The sequence below is a fragment of the Globicephala melas genome, chromosome 7 (assembly GCF_963455315.2).
Source record: "Globicephala melas chromosome 7, mGloMel1.2, whole genome shotgun sequence".
Lineage (NCBI taxonomy): Eukaryota > Metazoa > Chordata > Mammalia > Artiodactyla > Delphinidae > Globicephala > Globicephala melas.
Genome location: NC_083320.1, coordinates 38,192,224 through 38,211,130, shown reverse-complemented (window position 1 = coordinate 38,211,130; position 18,907 = coordinate 38,192,224). Strand labels below are relative to the sequence as shown.

At 39.2% G+C, this 18,907-nt stretch overlaps 2 protein-coding genes across 3 annotated transcripts in view; both read right to left on the bottom strand.

Annotated features, from left to right (window-relative positions):
* Positions 1-8,719, bottom strand: part of GTF3C3 (general transcription factor IIIC subunit 3) — a 35,929-nt gene extending 27,210 nt beyond the window's left edge. The window contains exons 1-2 of one of the 2 annotated variants that reach the window (XM_060302110.1): positions 8,598-8,719; positions 884-995 (exon numbers count right to left, since the gene is read on the bottom strand). Coding sequence is in view for 1 of the 2 variants with exons in the window: in XM_030855770.3 (XP_030711630.2) it covers positions 884-995; positions 1,923-2,024 (214 nt within the window). In the remaining variant the exon portion in view is untranslated. Of the gene's footprint in view, positions 1-883; positions 996-1,922; positions 2,149-8,597 lie in introns of those variants that run through there. The other variant, XM_030855770.3, reaches the window with a different exon arrangement.
* Positions 8,617-9,961, bottom strand: C7H2orf66 (chromosome 7 C2orf66 homolog). Its single transcript, XM_060302112.1, is given in 2 exon segments — positions 8,617-8,796; positions 9,842-9,961. Coding segments are annotated over 2 exon segments (300 nt in total).
* Positions 9,962-18,907: the final 8,946 nt, after the last annotated feature.

Below are 18,907 nucleotides of genomic sequence, written 5' to 3'. Positions count from 1 at the left end.
TCTCTCCTCTTTACCCTTTCTTCCCCACTTGGTCCAAGGAAGCAGTAACAAAGCCTGTTCGTTTTCTGTCCACCCTACTAGTGTTTTCTCTGTGTCAAGTCTTATTTGTTTGGAGGGAAAAGAACCAGCCTCTATTTCTACCCACTAGGACTAGAAAGTTTAATTAAGTTCTCAATCAGACCTTACACCCAAAGCTAAATTCTAACTGATAGTTCAGTATCCCAGGTTACTTGACATGGGTAAATGGATACCATGAACTATCATCAGTATTCTGATCACTAAAAAGGTGTATCAATCACCAGAAATTAATAGATTTGCATAATAATTCATCACTTAGGCTCTCATGAGTTTAATTACTCTGGGTGCAGCAACCAAATATAATACCCGGTCATGCAGAGCTGAGGACTGGATCCTGGCATGAGGTAACATACCAAGATACCGCTTGTGTGTGTGAGGTCCCATATGGAGCCAACTGGCCTTCCACTCTGACATTTCTATCTTATCTCCCATAATTAAAAAAGTGGTTTGGAAGCCACTTTGTATAGAAGTATAATTCATTACAATTTGGGGGAGTATAGTCTAGAAGAATTAGTAATCAAGTGAGAGGGTCAATTTAAAGAATAATGACTCTAAATGGCTCCCAAACAAACGCTGATGTCGATCTGAAACACTTCTCCACAAACATAACCCACTAAACTAACCATCATCATAATCAATAATTCAACAAATATTTATTGAGCACCTCTTACACACCAAGTACTATGCTAATAAGCCAGGTATCAATGACAGAATACCACTGCAGGAAAAAAAAAAAATAATGCTTTCACTAAACTATTAGGTACCCTTAACATTTAATGCATTTAAGGTAGGGATCTTAACATACCTTCATTGACATCTTCGTCCTGAGATTTGGTACAGTCAACTCCTGATGATGATGGAACTGCAGAGTCATTTGGATTTTCCTCAGCTGATGACTTGCCTTTTTCCTGAAGACTCTGAGATTGAAAATTAATTAATGATTCCAAAATCAAGTGCACATTTAGCGCTCCCCAGTTGAGAATACAGCATCTGCCTCATTCTCTATTTCTATGACTTGAGCTCTGAACACATACATACTATGTGGAATCTAAATTTGAATATAGCCAAAGCATTTCATAGTACTTAGGTCTCATCCTTCAGGCTGAATCAGTCGTTTGTAAAAAATAATTTTTAAAACCTTGATGATTTCATTAATCTACACGTTGTATCCTTGCTTTTTAAATGAGAAGAGATGGGGCCCTATTAGTTGCATGATTTAGGAAGGAATCCAACAGCTAATCTCAAAAGGTGTAATTACTTTTGTTTTCCCTCGGACTTCAACTGAGAAGACATGGAAAGTTTACGTATTTCCTCATAAGTCTAAAAAAATATGTCCCAGAGATTTTGTTAACAGACAAAAAAATTCACTCTTTTCTGTGGAAGATTACACCACACCATTGGGAAACTCCTCAAAAATGGAAGCTCAAATCACTCCGTCTAGAAACAGACACTGAGGCCTAAAGAAGAGAGGTGAGTTGCGCAAGAAGACAGTGGCAAAGCTAGGACTAGAACCAGATACTGCCTCCAAACTCTACTCCCCACGCCCCCATTTAATCTACCAGCGTTATGCTACCCTCAAATAAAAAATGCACTATTTGGCAACAGAAAAAAAGGTAAGTGGTTACCACCGAGACAAAAGCTTTTTGGTGGGTGAAATGTTTTGAAGAGGAGCTTAGAACAGGGACGAGGTGAGAACCCGAGTTTCGGTAATAAGGGGAAGAAACTGCTGGAAGTACCCGGCCCGCCCCATCACAGCGAACGGGGTTACTGGGTCCCCCACACCTCTCTTAAGTGTTTTAGGGAGACGAGATAGTAGGGAGCATCCTGGCCCATTATCTCCTCACTTTCTTCTCACGGGTTTTTCTCTCTTCTCTCCGCCTTTCGAACTCCTCAAAGGAGATCTTCCCTTCCAGATAGTCGATGAGCTCCGGGCTGAACCCCGACATGTCTGCGGGGATCTGATGTGCAGTTCCAGAAACCGAAACAGAGAAACGGAAGAGCAGAAGCTCCCAGACGCTATCCCCACGCCGAGGCGCTAAAAACAAGGACCCGTAGTCCTTCCGGGAAAACTGCCCGGCCTGCGCCGCAACCGCGGCGCTCGGGTTCCGCAGGAACTTCTGGCCCCGCCTCTTCCTGGCGACGTGGGCGTGGGCAGGACCCGGACTGGACAGCGGCTGGACCCTCCGGGTCGCCGCGCTTGCCGCCGGGCTCAGGCCTCCGGTTTAAGCTTATTAAGGAGTTGGAAAAAAAAACGTGCTTTAAGAAAATGTTCCTTTATCTGCATCATTTCCCGCAATTCTCCATTAAAATTCTGACTCTCAATCCATTTCTTTTTTGAACATTTGTTTTTAAAATTAATTTAATCATTGGTGTAGTGATTTTTTTCCTTAATTTAACCATTTCCTCTGCCACGTGCACGTTCCACTTTCCAGTTCTGCCCTGCCACAGAAAGCTAAAGTCCTCCCACAATTTATGGTTTAACTCTCATCTCCTCCAATCAATGGCACCATCAGTTTTCCCCTCTTCCACAAATCCTCAAGCTGTCCCTTTCCTCAGACTCCTTCTCAGTCTGTAACTAGGTCATCTAGACTTCACGTCCCACCTCTAATTCTCACCCAAATTTTCTTCTTTTCTTAACAGTTAAACTTTTAGAGAGAATCAAATATTTGCTATGATTAGCATACACTAGTGCCCATTTACTATACAGGCTGTGTACTGTCTTATGCATATTACATTCATATCTCAAAATAATCCTTTTGGATTATATTTTATTATTTTATGTTATTCCTAATGCCAACGTTCTGAATCTAATACGTAGTAGAGCCAAGATTCAAACCCTGGTCTATCTGACTCCAAATCCCATACTTGGAATTAATATGATATACTGCCTCTCCTCAGTGGAACACTTCTTCAGCTCCTACACACTCCTGTGGTTTATATTTTACCTTGTCTTATAACTATTTCTCTGCTGTCCTCTTCTAAAGACACTAGCTAGCTGTCAACATCTTGAGAACAGCACTACCTGATACATCTTTGTGAACTTTCCTCTGTAGGCTAGTAATCTATGCTCAAAACACATTTATGAATTCAGCTGGATGGAACTGAAAGTGCCTTGGGAATGGGCAAGGGATAAGAGGTACGGAATGCAGCTCAGTGCAGCTGAGGTTAGGGACAAGTTACAGGGAGCCTATCACCTGGCTTGGCCATTGGTGCCTCTTTATGACAATCCAAATGAGGAAAAGCAACAGTTGGATGGGAGAATGAGGGGCCAGGACTTGTAAGAGGGGAACTTCCAGGTGAGAGAAAAAATCTCCAGCTGGAAGTCATTCCTTTCTCATGATAAAGGATCCTCAGGGCCCTATCTGGGTATAAAATATGGGAGGCTAGGTGAGTGGGTTGGAATAAGGTAATCCACAGAAATCCCTAATAGGTAAATTCCCCCCTGAATTTCTCCAGGCTGTCAGGGAATTGCATTTGAGAGGAAGTCGAGTCTCTAGTCCTTAGGAGAAAAGAAGGAAATCAAAAGGATCAAATCTGGTCACCTGGTAAGGAGAATGTTCTCCTAAGACCCAGATGGCTTAGACTAGCTTGTTTGTTATTGGCTGCCTGGAATATGGGAATAACAATTGTGATGATATAGATTCACATTGCAGAGATTTGCAGCAGGAAGCAAGGGGTGGGAGAACATTTTTTCTGCTGTGGAACACCTTGATGATGTGACAGTTTTGTTTTTTTGGTTTTTTTTTTTACAGGTCAGAATGTAGCAACAGGTCTTGAAATTGGAATCTTTCTGCTTTTCTTTTCTCCACTTTGTTGTAAGTGATGTGTCCCCTGGTGAGTCAGAGGCATCCACATTACCTTGAGATGAAGTGGAATTGTTATAGCAGTAATGAAAATAGCAAGAAGAAACTTTTCAGACTTTCAGACTGATTTCTGAGAATCAAAATGGAATGTCTGAAGAAAGCAGAACATTGAATTTATACCATGACGAGAGCATGAAGAGTACACAGGGAGGGAATGACTCCCTCCTTCCTCAATGGGAGGAGCCAGGATGGGGTGTGACACTTTTGGGGAGACAATTTTCCCATGGTTCTCTCACTTTTTTGCAAAAACTTGTGACTGCTTTCACTCTGGACTATCTTTTCAAGGATGTCTGGAGAACAAACAGCCTTGAAAGATAGAGATATTGTCTCCCTCTGGGACAGAGGGCAGATTTGTTTTCTGACCAGTATGATAATATTTCCCTCTGGGGCAAAGGTTGGGCATGTTTGGGCATGTAGCCCCCTTGTAAGAGTGGGGATTTCCTAAGTTTGGGGTTCCTCAACTGTGGCACAAACCAACTAGTGCCCAGTAAACACCTGGACTCACCTCCACATGGCCCCCATGATACTTGGGGGACAAGGAGAACCAACAGGAATGTAAAACACATGCTGCCTGCTGAGCCATGAATAATAAAGTCTATTGCCTTAGACCCACTGGTCTCAGGGCCCACCAGGATCTGTGAAATTGCAGCACCCAGTGTGTAGCTTGCAAATCAGGTAAAATCTCACACCCTTAATAGTTCTTGACCACACTAGACCCAGGATAGGGGACAATAGGCCATGTCCTAGGGATGGGGAATGGAATGCTCATCAAAGAGGAGCAGAGTCAGTGTTGAGAGGCTGTCAAGGACCTATGCAGAGAAGGATCACAGACCCCTTGGGAGCCTAGATCACCTGCAGAACACTTATTTTCATTGCAGGAAACACTACACTTCTGCTGTTTTCCTAACGACAGTTCTCGGCCAAGGACAAAATCGCTTCCCCAGTGGCCTTTTAGAAATGTGAATAGGGAGGTTTTGGTGGTCAAAATAATAGCGCAGGGGTGGGGAAATCACTAATATACCACTATACATTGTCTGGGGACCAGGTGTGCTAAATGGTCACCACGAAGACTTGTCCTTCCCCAACTGACAATACCATCACTGATAAGAAACTCTAGTCTAGTGGAGTGTAGGCCTCCCATCAACAGCTACCTGCCAGTTGTGAGGAATGTTCCAGCAGAAGGATGCATGTCCTGCGCTGAGACTTTGCAAGCTCATAGCTAAAAGTCCCCTGTGGATGCCCTTCCTTTTCAGAGGCCTTAAAACTAATAAACATTCCCTTTGTGGAGCTCTTGACAACCAGAGCAGGAGTGGTGAAAGGGAAAGGGAAAGCCAGTCACTGGTACTTGAGTGGAACTGGACAGGGGTGAAGCACTCCCTACCACTCTACCATTTATCTGAACAGGCTTATTTTTATGAGGAATAGCTCATCAATAATTACTTATAGGACTTCCCTGGTGGCGCAGTGGTTAAGAATCTGCCTGCCAATTCAGGGGGCATGAGTTCGAGCCCTGGTCCGGGAAGATCCCACGTGCCACAGAACAACTAAGCCCATGCTCCACAGCTACTGAGCCTGTGCTCTAGAGCCTGCAAGCCACAACTACTGAGCCTGCATGCCACAACTCCTGAATCCCGCACACCTAGAGCCCGTGCTCCGCAACAAGAGAAGCCACCGCAATGAGAAGCCCACACACCGCAACTAGAGAAAGCCCACGCGCAGCAACGAAGACCCAACGCAGCCAAACATAAAATATAATTATAAATAATAATAACATATCTTTTAAATGGTAAAACAAAAAAGTCTGGCATTAACTAGAAGCAGCTTCCATTACTGTCTGACTAATAGCAAAATAACACACATTTATTTCAATTCATTAAGTATTTATTGAGTGCTTGCTACATGCAAGGCATTGTACTAGGTGCTGGAGAAATAAAAATGGCTTATATATGATCTTGGCTCACAAATATCTCACAACCCTCCAGGGAAAACACTTATACAACTAATTACAATAGAACATATTGAACCAGATATAGAATCTGTTCTTGCATAAATATTTTATTCTTGATATTGAATATCAATCATCCACAAAAAAGCCACAGAAAACTATTTTGGAATGTACAGACTAGTGTTTTTAGGATTACACTGTTTCCTTCTAGTACAGTGTTCCTTTTGCAGAAATCAGAGAAAATGATGCAGCTCTTCATAAAGAAAAGTAGCTATTTCAGATGAGAATATGAGAATCAGAATGATACAGCCTCAGTTGGGGAGGGGTGGGTGGAGGAAGAGGGTTGGTTATGAAAGAAGGGAAATCCACCTGTTTCTCCTCTCCCTTCCTGAGGTTGTATGTGGAAGAGCCAGAGGTGAGGCATGGCTAGGATATCTGGTGTAGCACAATGTCCACCTCTGAACATCGTGGCAGAGAACATCTCCCAGAGGCCCAAGAGACTCCTAAAATCCCACGTTTCTTTGCCTTCCATTTCAACTTAATTGTGGATATTCATCACTTACTCTCCCTTGATATGTAACTAAGACTGTGAGATCTTTCAATAGCATATGCTGACCATGGGAATGCATCTTCCTTTTAGAAAAAAGATAAATTTAAAACCCAAATTCCTGTTACATATAATGAACTAAAGTAAAAATGAGCAATGTCCCTTTCAAATAAAAACAGATGGATAAAAGGTAAGAAACATAGAAGACAAGCTTAAAGGAAACATAATTTAGAAGATCATTTCTTTTGACTTTATGGTGTTTCTGTAATCCTTGCAATATATGCCGTGCTCTACACTGGTATCTATGGTTATTGACTGAGAAAAAAACCCATGCACGGAAGTCACATATGGCCCAAAGCTCAAGCTGTTTACATAGCTTGAGCTACGTAGACTAAAATGTAGAATAAAATCATTACAAATTAACAAAAATGGAGGGAAAAAACACATAAAAGTTTAGCCATGACCATGAATCAATTTTTCTAATGAGAAGCTTCGTCTGTAGTTTTAAAACCACCAGACATCTGAAAGAAAACATTATAACGAATGGAAAATGAAGATTAACACAAAGACCCAAAGATCAACATAGTTCAGTGAAAACTCTTTTTGTCTTCATTTCCTAATGAGAGTTGTTAGGAAAGGAGAGCTTGTATTTATGAAATATTCTCCAAATCAGAAACTTTGCTTCTTTTGCAAAGTTGAATAATTATTATATTACAATATCACTAACTGGGTGCTTTCTCTTTTTTCCTGCTCTTAAATAGTTCCTTGTTTCATGCTCACACAAAAGTATGTATTTGATGTTTTCTCTGATACTTTTTATTAGAAATCCATATATGCAATTTATAGATGAATAAACTAAGGCTTACAAACAACTTGTATGCAATACTGTCTCATACTGAAATAGGTACTTGGTATTAACAATTATTCTGTTTTAGTGTCTGTTACCCTAGGGCCTGAGTGTGAAAAATAGTCAAGGGATCCTTCATTAATATACTTGTGTTTATTCTATTTTATTTTCTCATTGTAGGACAGTTCTCAAGTGCATATACCACATGGTAAATTGCATCCTCTTAGAATAACAATCATTATTTTTAAAAAATCATCCCATTTAAAAGAGCTAATCATAAACCCTTTCACAATCATAATGAAGTGCAACAATGGTTTGCTTCCTCACAATTTCATCCTATGCCCATGAAAGAATGGGAGTAGATTTTAATTATGATTCGGTTCCCTTTATTTATTAATTAATTAATTTTATTTTTTTTTTGCGGTATGCGGGCCTCTCACTCTTGTGGCCTCTCCCGTTGCGGAGCACAGGCTCCGGACACGCAGGCTCCGGACGCGCAGGCTCAGCGGTCGTGGCTCACAGGCCCAGCTGCTCCGCGGCATGTGGGATCTTCCCGGACCGGGGCACGAACCCGTGTCCGCTGCATCGGGAGGTGGACTCTCAACCACTGCACCACCAGGGAAGCCCCGGTTCCCTTTATTATTAAGCCAAATGAAAAGCTAACAGACTAGAATCATAGTATATTTTCTTCGACTGCACCATACCTGTTCCTTTTTAAATGGCAGGTATTTATTTGACAGGAATGCTAAAGTAATAAGAATAGTAAAATTCAAATCTTAGACATAAATTTCTAATTTTTTTCCTATGAAGGGCTATCTTTACTAATATTCTACTCTTTTTCCCCCTCTAGGTGAGGAAGTTCAAGCTCAAATATATGCTTAATACTTTCTCCCAAAAGAAACCATTCTTTTAAATTTTTACTATCCATTTAATCCAACTGTACAGCTCAATATATTTCTTTACAGATAATTTTCCACATAATTTAGCTCTATGACCTGGTCTGAAAAAAGATATAGGTATAAGTATGTGGTTTTTAATTATATTTCATAATTCTATTGAGTGATAGTTCTACTATTTTATCTCTCCCCAGAAAACTATGCTTTAAAAATCATAACTGTCATTTCTTTTTAAAACCAGACTGTAAAATATATGAACCAAATCAGAGTATTAACAGTGATGAGTATCATCAGAACTGAGCAGTTATTTACATGAGGAAATAAAATCATTTTTCAAATAAATATTTTCTAAACCTCTTTATGACTTTATGACTGAGTTGTATGTTTAGATAGATGCTGGGAATAAAGGGATGAGTTTTACCTGCACTCAGAAGAAACATTCAGACTTTGAGGTAATTGGGGAAGGAGTTTTTCTGTTCTTCATAATCTGCAAATGCAGAAGCAATAAGTTCTGATTGGAAAGAGAGAGGTCCGGGATTCTCGTTCATGGAGGAAATATTTGAAAACATTCCAAGATCAAGACCTCTTCCTTTAAAATATGCCTGAAGGGTTCTGAAAAACTGAAGAGAGAAAGAAAATGTTCAATGTCATTTATCATTTAAACACTCCAAATACTCAAAGATGAGTATTTTTCCCCTCTCATTTCCCCCCCAAATTGACTTTAGAGCTAACCCAGGAGGCAGGAGGTGGAAAACTCAGAAACACAGGCTGTGGCTCCTTCTCCCCTTCCCCCTCCTTTCTACCTGACATTTCAACTCTAAACAAAGATAATTCACCATTCTTGAATATCAATTATTTAACAGCCCACAGTGAGAAGATTCATTGGCCATCTCTGAGTACTGAAGTCAGAGATGAAACTGAACCCCACAGTGATCAGAGCTCAGGTGTCTCCTCTCCGATTGATGGTGAGCTAGATCCCAGTCATCTCAGACGTGGGGTTTTCAGCTGTGTATTCTGTGAATACACAGAAGCTGTGCAAAGTGCTCTTTGATTGTTTTAATCCTATACTGGTATATTTCACATCATTTTCTTTAGAAAAACTATATTTTGAAATCGTAATGTCATCATGTTTACTGTATTTGGCATATTTTTAAAAGAGAAGTTTTACTGGTATTTTGAATTCTATTTCCTAGATAACGTTATGTTGAAAAGAATGCCTAGCAAATTGAAAAGAATGCAGGTCGACTTTCAGTTTTTGCAGTGGAGCTTTGCAAGTATTGGTTATGTGAGAATCTGTTTTGTTATCAGTTCGACCTAAGCTGTGCAAAACGTAATTCCCTGGTATGCTCTTGATTCTGTATATATCAATATATTCGAAATTAAGGCTATGAAGTCAATATGTATATAATATTTACAAATGTAATGTGCTATGTGTGTATAAGGTCATTTCTAAATATAAATTTGTTTCTCCGTACAGAAACAAGTGTAAATGGGCTAGAACACCGGCCACTAGGCTAGCAAAATTCTTCTCTGGTCCTGCTGGGGAATCTTCTTAGCCCTTGGCAGCCTCCTCTCCACCGTGCTCTAGCAGAGTGCAGTGTGCATAACTCCAAGGAGGTGCCAATTTCACCCTGCAGCCTGGCATGTCCCAGTGGCTGTTCTTACCAGATCTCGGTTTCTAGGATTGTTGAGGGGCTTCTATTTTTCTTCGTTTCTCAACACGGCTCCATGCACAAGCCCAAGTTGCACCAGGGCAACAGCCAGCAGCAGGAGTGCTCTGGGCATTGTGGAAGGAAGCTGAGTGAAAGGAAGGACCAGGGAAATGTCAATGGCCAGAGAGAGAGATATAGAAGAGGGAGAGAGAGGACAAGGGAGGGCAAAAGTAGAAAAGAGAAAGAGGAAACATTTTTAAAGGGAGACAAAGAAGAAGAAATAGTATATTGGTTCACCTGAATTTTGCAGCCCTCTTTTTTTCCACATTCATTTCTTAATGAACCCCCCTAAAACCAGTTATTAGCTTAAAGGAGTCCATGATAAGGAGAATGTTATACAGTGATAAACAGCAATTATGAATACAACCTAGAAAGTGAGTATGCCTTTTCATCTGAAAAAAATTGCACTTTGTTGTCTCCAAAGAAACTGCAATTCTTAACAATAACAACAAAAAAAGAAAAAACAACCAATCTTAAATTACTTTAAGTGTTAAGACAGCAGTCTTAAAAAAAAAAAGAGAGAAAAGAAAAAAATATACAGCCCGAACTGAAAGATGCACCTTACACACAGGTCTGAGACAGACACACACCACACCAGTGTAAGTAGAGATTGTATCCCACCCCAAGGTGTGAAATGGAAATGAAACACACAGAAAGAGCTAATAGAGCTTACCAGGAGTTTGCTTTTGCCTGGCCCTGGTTGTTTACCCTGCCTACAATCTGCAAGGCGATTCATGGCTACTTATAACCAGTGGATCGGCTGCAGGTGGGAGTCATTGATGTGAGCGGGGGTGGGGGGCTCAAAAATAATGATTCCATTTTCATCCACAGCACAAAGACCCTTGAGAATCACATCTTCAGGCTTCTTCAGGGTTAACAGTGAAGCTATTTGTCCTAAATACAGCAGACTCTCCTCCAACCACTGAACATTTCATTTGGATGTTATAGAACACACAAGGCACTTCCACACGGCAAAATGGCTTTCTCCTTTTTCACTTTTAAGAGAAGGTATATACACAGCAGCTGGGAATATGATAATGATTATCCCACCTAACAGAATGCTCTTTTGGAGCTATCAGCCTTTCAAATTAATCACATTTTTTTAAAGAGAAAATTCTATTGCAAGAGACAAAATTGCTCTTTGTGACCCATACCTTATATTTCTTCTTAGAATCTCAAGAAGCTTTACAAGTTTTAAATAGTGGTATGGTTAATCATAATACCCTTTCAAAATAGAGCAAAAAGATAGCACATGTTTTGTGGAAAAAAGAAAACTTACCTCACCTATAGCATCCCCTTGCTAAATAAATGCCATCTGCAGAAAATGGAAGGGTTGAGAAATTGGACTTGACAAACTGAAGTTGCTTTGGTTCCAATAGTTCAGAACAATCCAGAACAAGCTCTTTGTTGAGAAGGCTAGTAATCTGGACCGGAAATTAGAATACCTGGCTACAATCTCAGTCTTGCCATTTTGACCTTGGGAGGGTCATCATGACCTTCATTTATTCACGCCTTTGTTTATTCAACAAACTTTTATTGAGTGCCTACTATGTGCCAGGCACTGCACAAGGCTTTGGGGATAAAATAGTAAGAATAATAGATTCCCTGCCCTCATGGAATTAACAGATTAGTGGGCAAGACAGACGTTAATCAAACCATTATATAACAAAGTGTATAAATATCAATGATGATAATTTCTATTGAGATTATGGCACTATGACAGGGTAGAAGAGGTGGATTTGATGCAGTCTCAGGGATCAGGTAAGGCTTCTGTGAAGAAGTGACCTTATATCTGGTAGATGAGTAGAGTTACCTAGGCAACCTAGGGAGAACAGAGGGAGAAGAGGTTCAGACAAGGTGAACAACTGTACTAGACCTTGTGGCTGGAAGGAACATGGCAAATTAATGCAACTGAAATTAAGTCAGTATCTGAGGAGTATAAGGAGCAAGGTGGGGGGCTGATGCAACTTGGGCCTTTAGAGGTAGTCAGATTATGATCTTTCTGCTGCAAACAATGCTAACTGATTGAAAAGTTTTAAGCATCCAAGTGACTTGATAACAGACTTGAAATTTTAAAAAGCTATTCTGGTTGCACTGTTGGAGGACAGACTGAGCTAGAAAAGAGGGAGACCAGTTAGGTGGCTACTGCAATAGTCCAGGCAGGACAAGATGTTAACTTGGATTGGGGTGATAGCACAGATGCAGAGTTGTGGGTGGATCTGAGAGATATTTAGAAGGTACTGATAATGTACTGGATACTACGGGAGCCAGAGCTAAGGGGAAGAGAGTTTCAAGGCCAATCCCTAGGTCTCAGGATTATGCAGCTGAGCAGACTACAGTGCCATTAGCTGACATATCAAACACTGGCATGAGGAGATGAGGCTCATGGGTTCCAGGTGGGACACATTGAATTTGAGGAGCCTTGGAGATCTCCAAGTGGGGATGGGGAGTATACAATTGGATACACAGGCCTGAAGCTCAGAGGAGAGGTCTGGAAAGGAGATGTAACTATGGGGGCTGTAAATATGGCATGGAAAGGATGAGATTACCTCAGTGAAGATTAGCAAATGAGAAGAAAAGGTGACGTAGGACTTGAGCTTTGAGAAATTTTAACATGAACCAGCCCTAAACAAGAATCTATATGAAGGAGACCCTGGAGGTAGGGGGAAAACCAGGAGAGGATGGGAGCAAGAGAAGAAGATGTTTCAAGAAGGGACAAATTGGGTAAATGAGGACTTAAAAGGATCCATAGAGCATTAGAGATATTTGGGTAGATGGAGGTGAAGGTCAGATTAGAAGGGACTCGATGGACAGGAAAGAGAGAATGAATCCATCAAGCTCTTGAGAAGTTTGCCTGTGTCTGTGTGTGTGGGGGGGGAAGGTGCTGATTTTATTGTTAAGACTTGAGTCTGTTTAAATGTCAGTGGTCATTGCTTTCTTTAACCTAACTATGCACATTTGCCTACCATCACATCTCAAAGTTTTCTCCTATATTTTCTTCTAGAAGCTTTATAGTTTAGCTTTTACATTTAGGTTTATGATTCATCTCGTTAGTTTTGTATATGATGTGAGGAAGGTTCCAGGCTTATTTTTTTTCCCATATAAGTATCCAGTTACTCCAGAACTGTATGTTGAAAAGATTTTCTTTTCCCATTGGAATGTTTTGGCACCTTTGTCAATAATCAATTGACCATAAACACATGGGTTTATTTTTGAACTCTTTGTTCTGTTCCACTGATGTACTTACTACTTATCCATCCTTTTGCCAATACCACACTGTCTTGATTACCATAGCTTTATAGTAAGTCTTGAAGTCACATATTGGTGTGATTCTTTTCCAAAATTGTTGTGACTATTTGAAATTGTTTGCTTTTCTATATACATTTTAAAATCAGCTTGTAGAGTTTTAGAAAAATAGCCTGCTGCAATTTTTATTGAGATTGTATTTAATATATATATCATTTTGGAGAAAAATGACATCTTAAAAATAGTGAGTCTTCCTATCAATGAATATTATCTCTCTTTATCTTAGGGCTTTAAAATTTTCTCTAAGCAATATTTTGTAGTTTTTGGTGGAGAGACCTTGTACATATTTTTATTTATTCCTAAGTATCTTATAAATGGCATTTTATAAAAATTATTTTACAGTTGTTTGATATTTGAATATGGAAAATATTTTTTGTATATTGACCTTAAATTCTGTGTCCATACCAGTCCTAGTAGTTGATTTATATATTCCTGAGGGCTTTTATAAATTACTGGATTTGATTTGCTGGTATTTCATTAAGACCTTTCACATTTATGTTAACAAGGAATGTTGGTCAGTAACTTTTTGTAATTTCTTTGTCATGCTTTGACATCAGGCTGTGCTTGCCTCATAACATGATTTGGGAAGCGATCCCTCCTCTTTTATTTTCCAAAAGAGTTGTCAACATCGGTGTTACCGATGTTCAACAGAATTAAAACTTCAATACAATTCACCACTGAAATAAACTGGGCCTGGAGTTTTCTTTTGGGAAGCTTTAATTTTTCTAAGTCAGGTTTATTAGCATGTAACTTATATATCCTTTTTAGTAAAAAGTTCCACAAATTTTGTATAGCTATGTAAGCACCATCACAATCAAGATTTAGAACATTTCCATCACCCCCAAAGTTCCCCTCAAGCCCCTTTGGAGTCAGTTCCCCTGTAACCACTCTTATGTTTTCTGTCACTACAGTTTTTCCTTTTTCTCTCATATAAGTAGAATCACACAATATGGCATGTTAGCATACTGAACTTAAGAGTCATCAATATTATTTTACATATCAGCTGTTCACTTCTTTTTACTTGCCAAGTAATATTTTATTTTATGGATGTGCCACAAATTTTCTACCCATGCACCAGTTGACAGACACTTGGTTTGCTTCCAGTTTGGGGAAATTATTAACAAAGCTGCTATAAATATCTACATACACGTCTTTGTTTTGACATGTTTTCATTTCTTTTGAGTAAACATATGGAAGTGGTATTGCTGGTTCATATGCTAAAGGTATGTTTCACTTTCTAAGAAATTGCCACACTGTTTTCTAAAGTGACATTCTCTTTTGCATTCCCACCAGCAATGTATGAGAATTCTAGTTGCTTCAAATCTTTACCAGTACTATTGCCAGTTTTTGAAAATTTTTATTTTAGGCGTTGTGGTTATAATTAGCATTTTTCTAGTGACTATGTTGGGCATCTTTTCATGTACTTAGTTTGTCATCCATGTATCTTCTCTGGTGAAGTGTTTAAGTATTTTGCTCATTATAAATTTAGTTGTTTTCTTGTTGGTGAATTTTGAAAATTCTTTATATATATTTTAGATACAAGTTCTTTATCAGATGTATGTTTGGTTTTCTCTCACTTGCAAATTGTGTTTTCGTTTTCTTAACACTGTTTTTGAACAGTGTTGAAGTTTTTATTTTTGGTGAAGTCTAATTCATCAATTTTTGTCTTTTATGATTTGGGCTTTAAAAATATTTTAAAATTTCTATTTTAATTTCTCCATTGGCATTCTAGCTATACCTCTTTGAATTATTATTTTAATGGTTGCTTTAGGGATTATAAAATGTAATCTTACACATAGGGAACCACAGGTAATAATACTTTAAACTTAGCTGGGGTCAATTGTAAAAAGAAAAACTTCAATTATTTCTTAAAGTTTTTCTAAATGTATTAATCTATTTAGTAAATATAATAACTGGACCATAATTAAAATTTCTGTTATATAAAACTCCAATACATACAAAAGTAAGGAGAAAAGAATAATGCAAGTCCACGTACTTATGACTCAGCTTCAACAGTTATCAACACATAGGCAATTTTGTTACAGACATAATTTTTGTTGTTGTTAAATCAGGATTTTGAATTATCTTGGGTCACTGTTATGATTACTCATTTGAAAAAATATTTAACAAATTTCTACCATGTAAAATATGCATTGCTAAGTGTGGGACTACAAATAGGTGTATGGAAAGGGACACGATCCCTGCCTGCTACGAGCAAACAATCTATATGGAAAAACAGCATGGTGTGGTGGAGTTTCAGAACCAAATTTAACCATGTTCAAAACTGGACTCTGCCATTCTCCTGGGCAAATATTAATCTCTCTGCACCTCAATTTCCTCATCTGTGAAGTAACCCTACTTTGCAGTGTTGTTGTAAGATTTAGAAATGATACGTATAAAGGGCACCTGACATGTAGATGCTAAATGTCACCATTATTAAGAACTGCACATAATGTGACCTAATGTGATGATTCCCATAGGATATGAAACTATGACAGCAAGAGCTAGAAGTAGGGATAAGATTAGTCCTGACTGGCAATTGGTAGATTTTTACGGAGAAAATTTTGACAGCAAAGATGTGGGAAGAAGTTCTTGAGCAAAGGCAGTGAAGTAGCAAAAGGAAGACAAAGGAGATGCAGTAGCCAAGTTTGCATGTGTGGCAGACTTGGCTCATTGTTTCCTTTTATCCCTTTTGTTATGGGCGGAATTGTATTCCCCTCCCCCCCCAAGTTTCATATGTTGAAGTCCTAACCCCCTATCAGCTGGCACATTGATCTTGGACTTCTCAGCCTTCAGAACTTGAAGAAATAAATTTCTGTTGCTTAAGCCACGGAGTCTGTGGAATCCTATTATAGCAGCCCAAGAAATACACCTTTCTTCTTAGATGTTGTTTGGGGTAGGACAAACCCAGCTTAAAAACTTGATTCCGCCATCTCCCTTGCATTTCTTTAGTGGTGATGCGATATTATTCTGGCCTGTGAGCTGTAAATGGAAGTCCCTGAGAGTGGGAAAGGGAGAAGAGAGGGAGAATCCTTTCCAAATAAAAGGCAAAATTCCTTTTGCTCCTTTCCCCTCCTTCCTGGAATGGAAATATCATGCAGCCACAGTCTTGTTATGAAAGCCACACATTAAGGATGGAGAACAAATGCGATAGAAGGAACTTTGGTTCTTGATGACTTCATGGAGTCCTATCCTGGACCTTCTACCTGAAAATTTGATTGTTTAAGCAACTATTTCTCAGGCTTCCTGTTTCTTGCAAACTAATCCTAACTGAAACAGCCTGTGTGGGGAGGAGATGGGTGTCTTTAGGAAACGGTAGGAGAGAAGGCTGGAAATGGATCAAACTGTCAAGGAGTTCAGACTGTTTCCTATCAAACATGGGGGAAGATTAAAAGGTTTTGAAAAAGTGAGTGATAATGCTAAATTGCTGTTTAAAAAAGGATTAATGGGAATATGCAGGAGAAAAAGGAAGAGGGTGAGACAATGAGAAGATCATTTGTGAAGCTGCTGCAAAATTAGGAATACTAGTAATGATGGTCTGAATTAGGGTGGGAGTCAGCAAAGAGTGAACTAATGTAAGGGTGGCCCTAAAGTGCTGGACTCTTCAGGGCCTGTGGTAGGCAAGGAGGAACTAGATGGTAAGCAAAGGAGACATGATCAAAATGAATGGAGGTTCAACTTTAGTAGCTGGAGGATTTAAGAGAAATTTGGAAACTGAAAGTTGTTAATTAGGGAGGGAGAGAAATCATAAGGTTAAATTTCAACAATGAGTTGCAACTGAATTTGTTTAGTTTGGAGGAAACTAGAGATTGGAGAGCTGGAAGAAAGCACCTATCATTTCTTGTACACAAAGGTGTCAGATGCATTTGGTTCATTAACTCATTTAATGGTAATATTTAAGATAATATTATTGTCACAATTTATGGATGAGGATACAGTCTCAGGGAGGCTAAATACCTTACCACTGATTCAGAAATACTTAGATATGGAACTGAGGGAGCAAGTCTGTCTGACTTGGTGAATCATCAACCAAGAATATAACACTGAAGCCACAGATGAAATCTCTAAGGGAAAATATAGAAAGAGTAATAAGGAAAGCTGTGGGCATATCATTGGAAACATTTTTTTCCAAAGCAAAAGGAGTAACTAGTATGGTCAGAAAAGATTTTCAGAGAGTAGGAAGTGAACTAGTATTGATAATTACATATTGCAGAACTCAGACAGTCTGGTTTGAATTCTACTATGGGCAAATTGCTTAATTTCTCTGAGACTATTTCTTTTCTTGTAATGGAGGATAATAATCCTCCCTCTAAAGGTTTTTATGGAGAATGAAATGAGAAACTGAACGTGAATGTGTCTGGCATGGATTCTGGTACAATAGGTACTTAGTGAATGTCTGCTGAAAGAATAAAGTATAGGTGACAAGGTGGTCTGTAGAAACCCCACAATATGGTCTAGAATGTTTTTACTGAAAGAAATTGCTTATACTTTTCAGTTTTTCTATGATTTGTTTCTTTTCTTTCAAAGTTGAATTACAGAGTATATTTCTGATTAAGGATTCCAGTTAGTTGCATTTTGGCACCTAAAGATCCTACTGCATTTTAGTCTCACTGGAACAATAAAAAAAAGTTAATTTAAAACTATAAGGTACTGCAACAAGACGAAGAAAGAACAAAATGGAGATTCAGAAAATCCATTCTCCACTTGGTCCGCTGTAGTTAAGGTACCTAGGATCTTGGGAAAAATGAAAATTAAGATAGGCCATTGGCTGGCAGCAACTTAAGACATTTTGGTTGTGTTCATAATATGCTACACACAGGGAGTCAAGCAAGGTCCCACGTCAAATCTAACACAGAAAGAGGCTTGTCTACCACATCCAATTAGTTGCTAACCCCTAAAGAGTCCCCTTACATTGTTTCACTCTTTTTTTGGCTCCCAACCTAGTTTAAATTATCATTACTAGTATTCCAAATTTTGTAGCGGTTTGATAAATGATCTCCTTCTCCTCATCTCACCTACTTCCCTTCTATCCTGCGTATTTTATTCCCGTTAATTTTTTTACACACAAAGATTTTACAAACTTCAGTATCAGAAAAGAACTCCCCAATGCTGGCTCTACCAGTTTCATTCCTGTCTACCCTACCCAATAGATCACAGCTGAAGGATTGTAAGTCATGACGTTTAAGGTGCCCTACTCAATTCCTTTGGTCATTAAATGTTTCTAACAGTAAGCCAGCTTGGAGCCAGGCATTATTTCTGTACCCCAAGAAGGATATCAGGGAAACAATGCCTCATGTATATTTTCATGTTTCCGCATGGTTTGGCTTCCTGAACAAAGGAAATTGACATGCTATAAAGACATGTCTCCTTTTCCCAGAAACACTTACTCTCCAGTGCTCTTCCTCCCCTTGCCTCCTGTTTGGTAGAGCCACACGCTTACATTCTATGGGAAGATGAAACCTGGAGCCGTCTGTTTACATTCGAAAAGACTGTAAAACATTTGTGAACAAAGGCTTTACTTCCTCTCTCAGGAGGGGAAGAGGGCAGCATGTAGCTTATATAAACTCCCAGATTTATAATTTCAGAGTTACTTTCCTGTGGTGCAGAACAAAACAGAAAAGCCCATTTGAACATTCAGGGTTCACCTGGCCCCCCTCACACTGCCCTCAAGGGGGAAGAATGGGGCAAGGGGAACTGCCGTGGTTATTGCTTT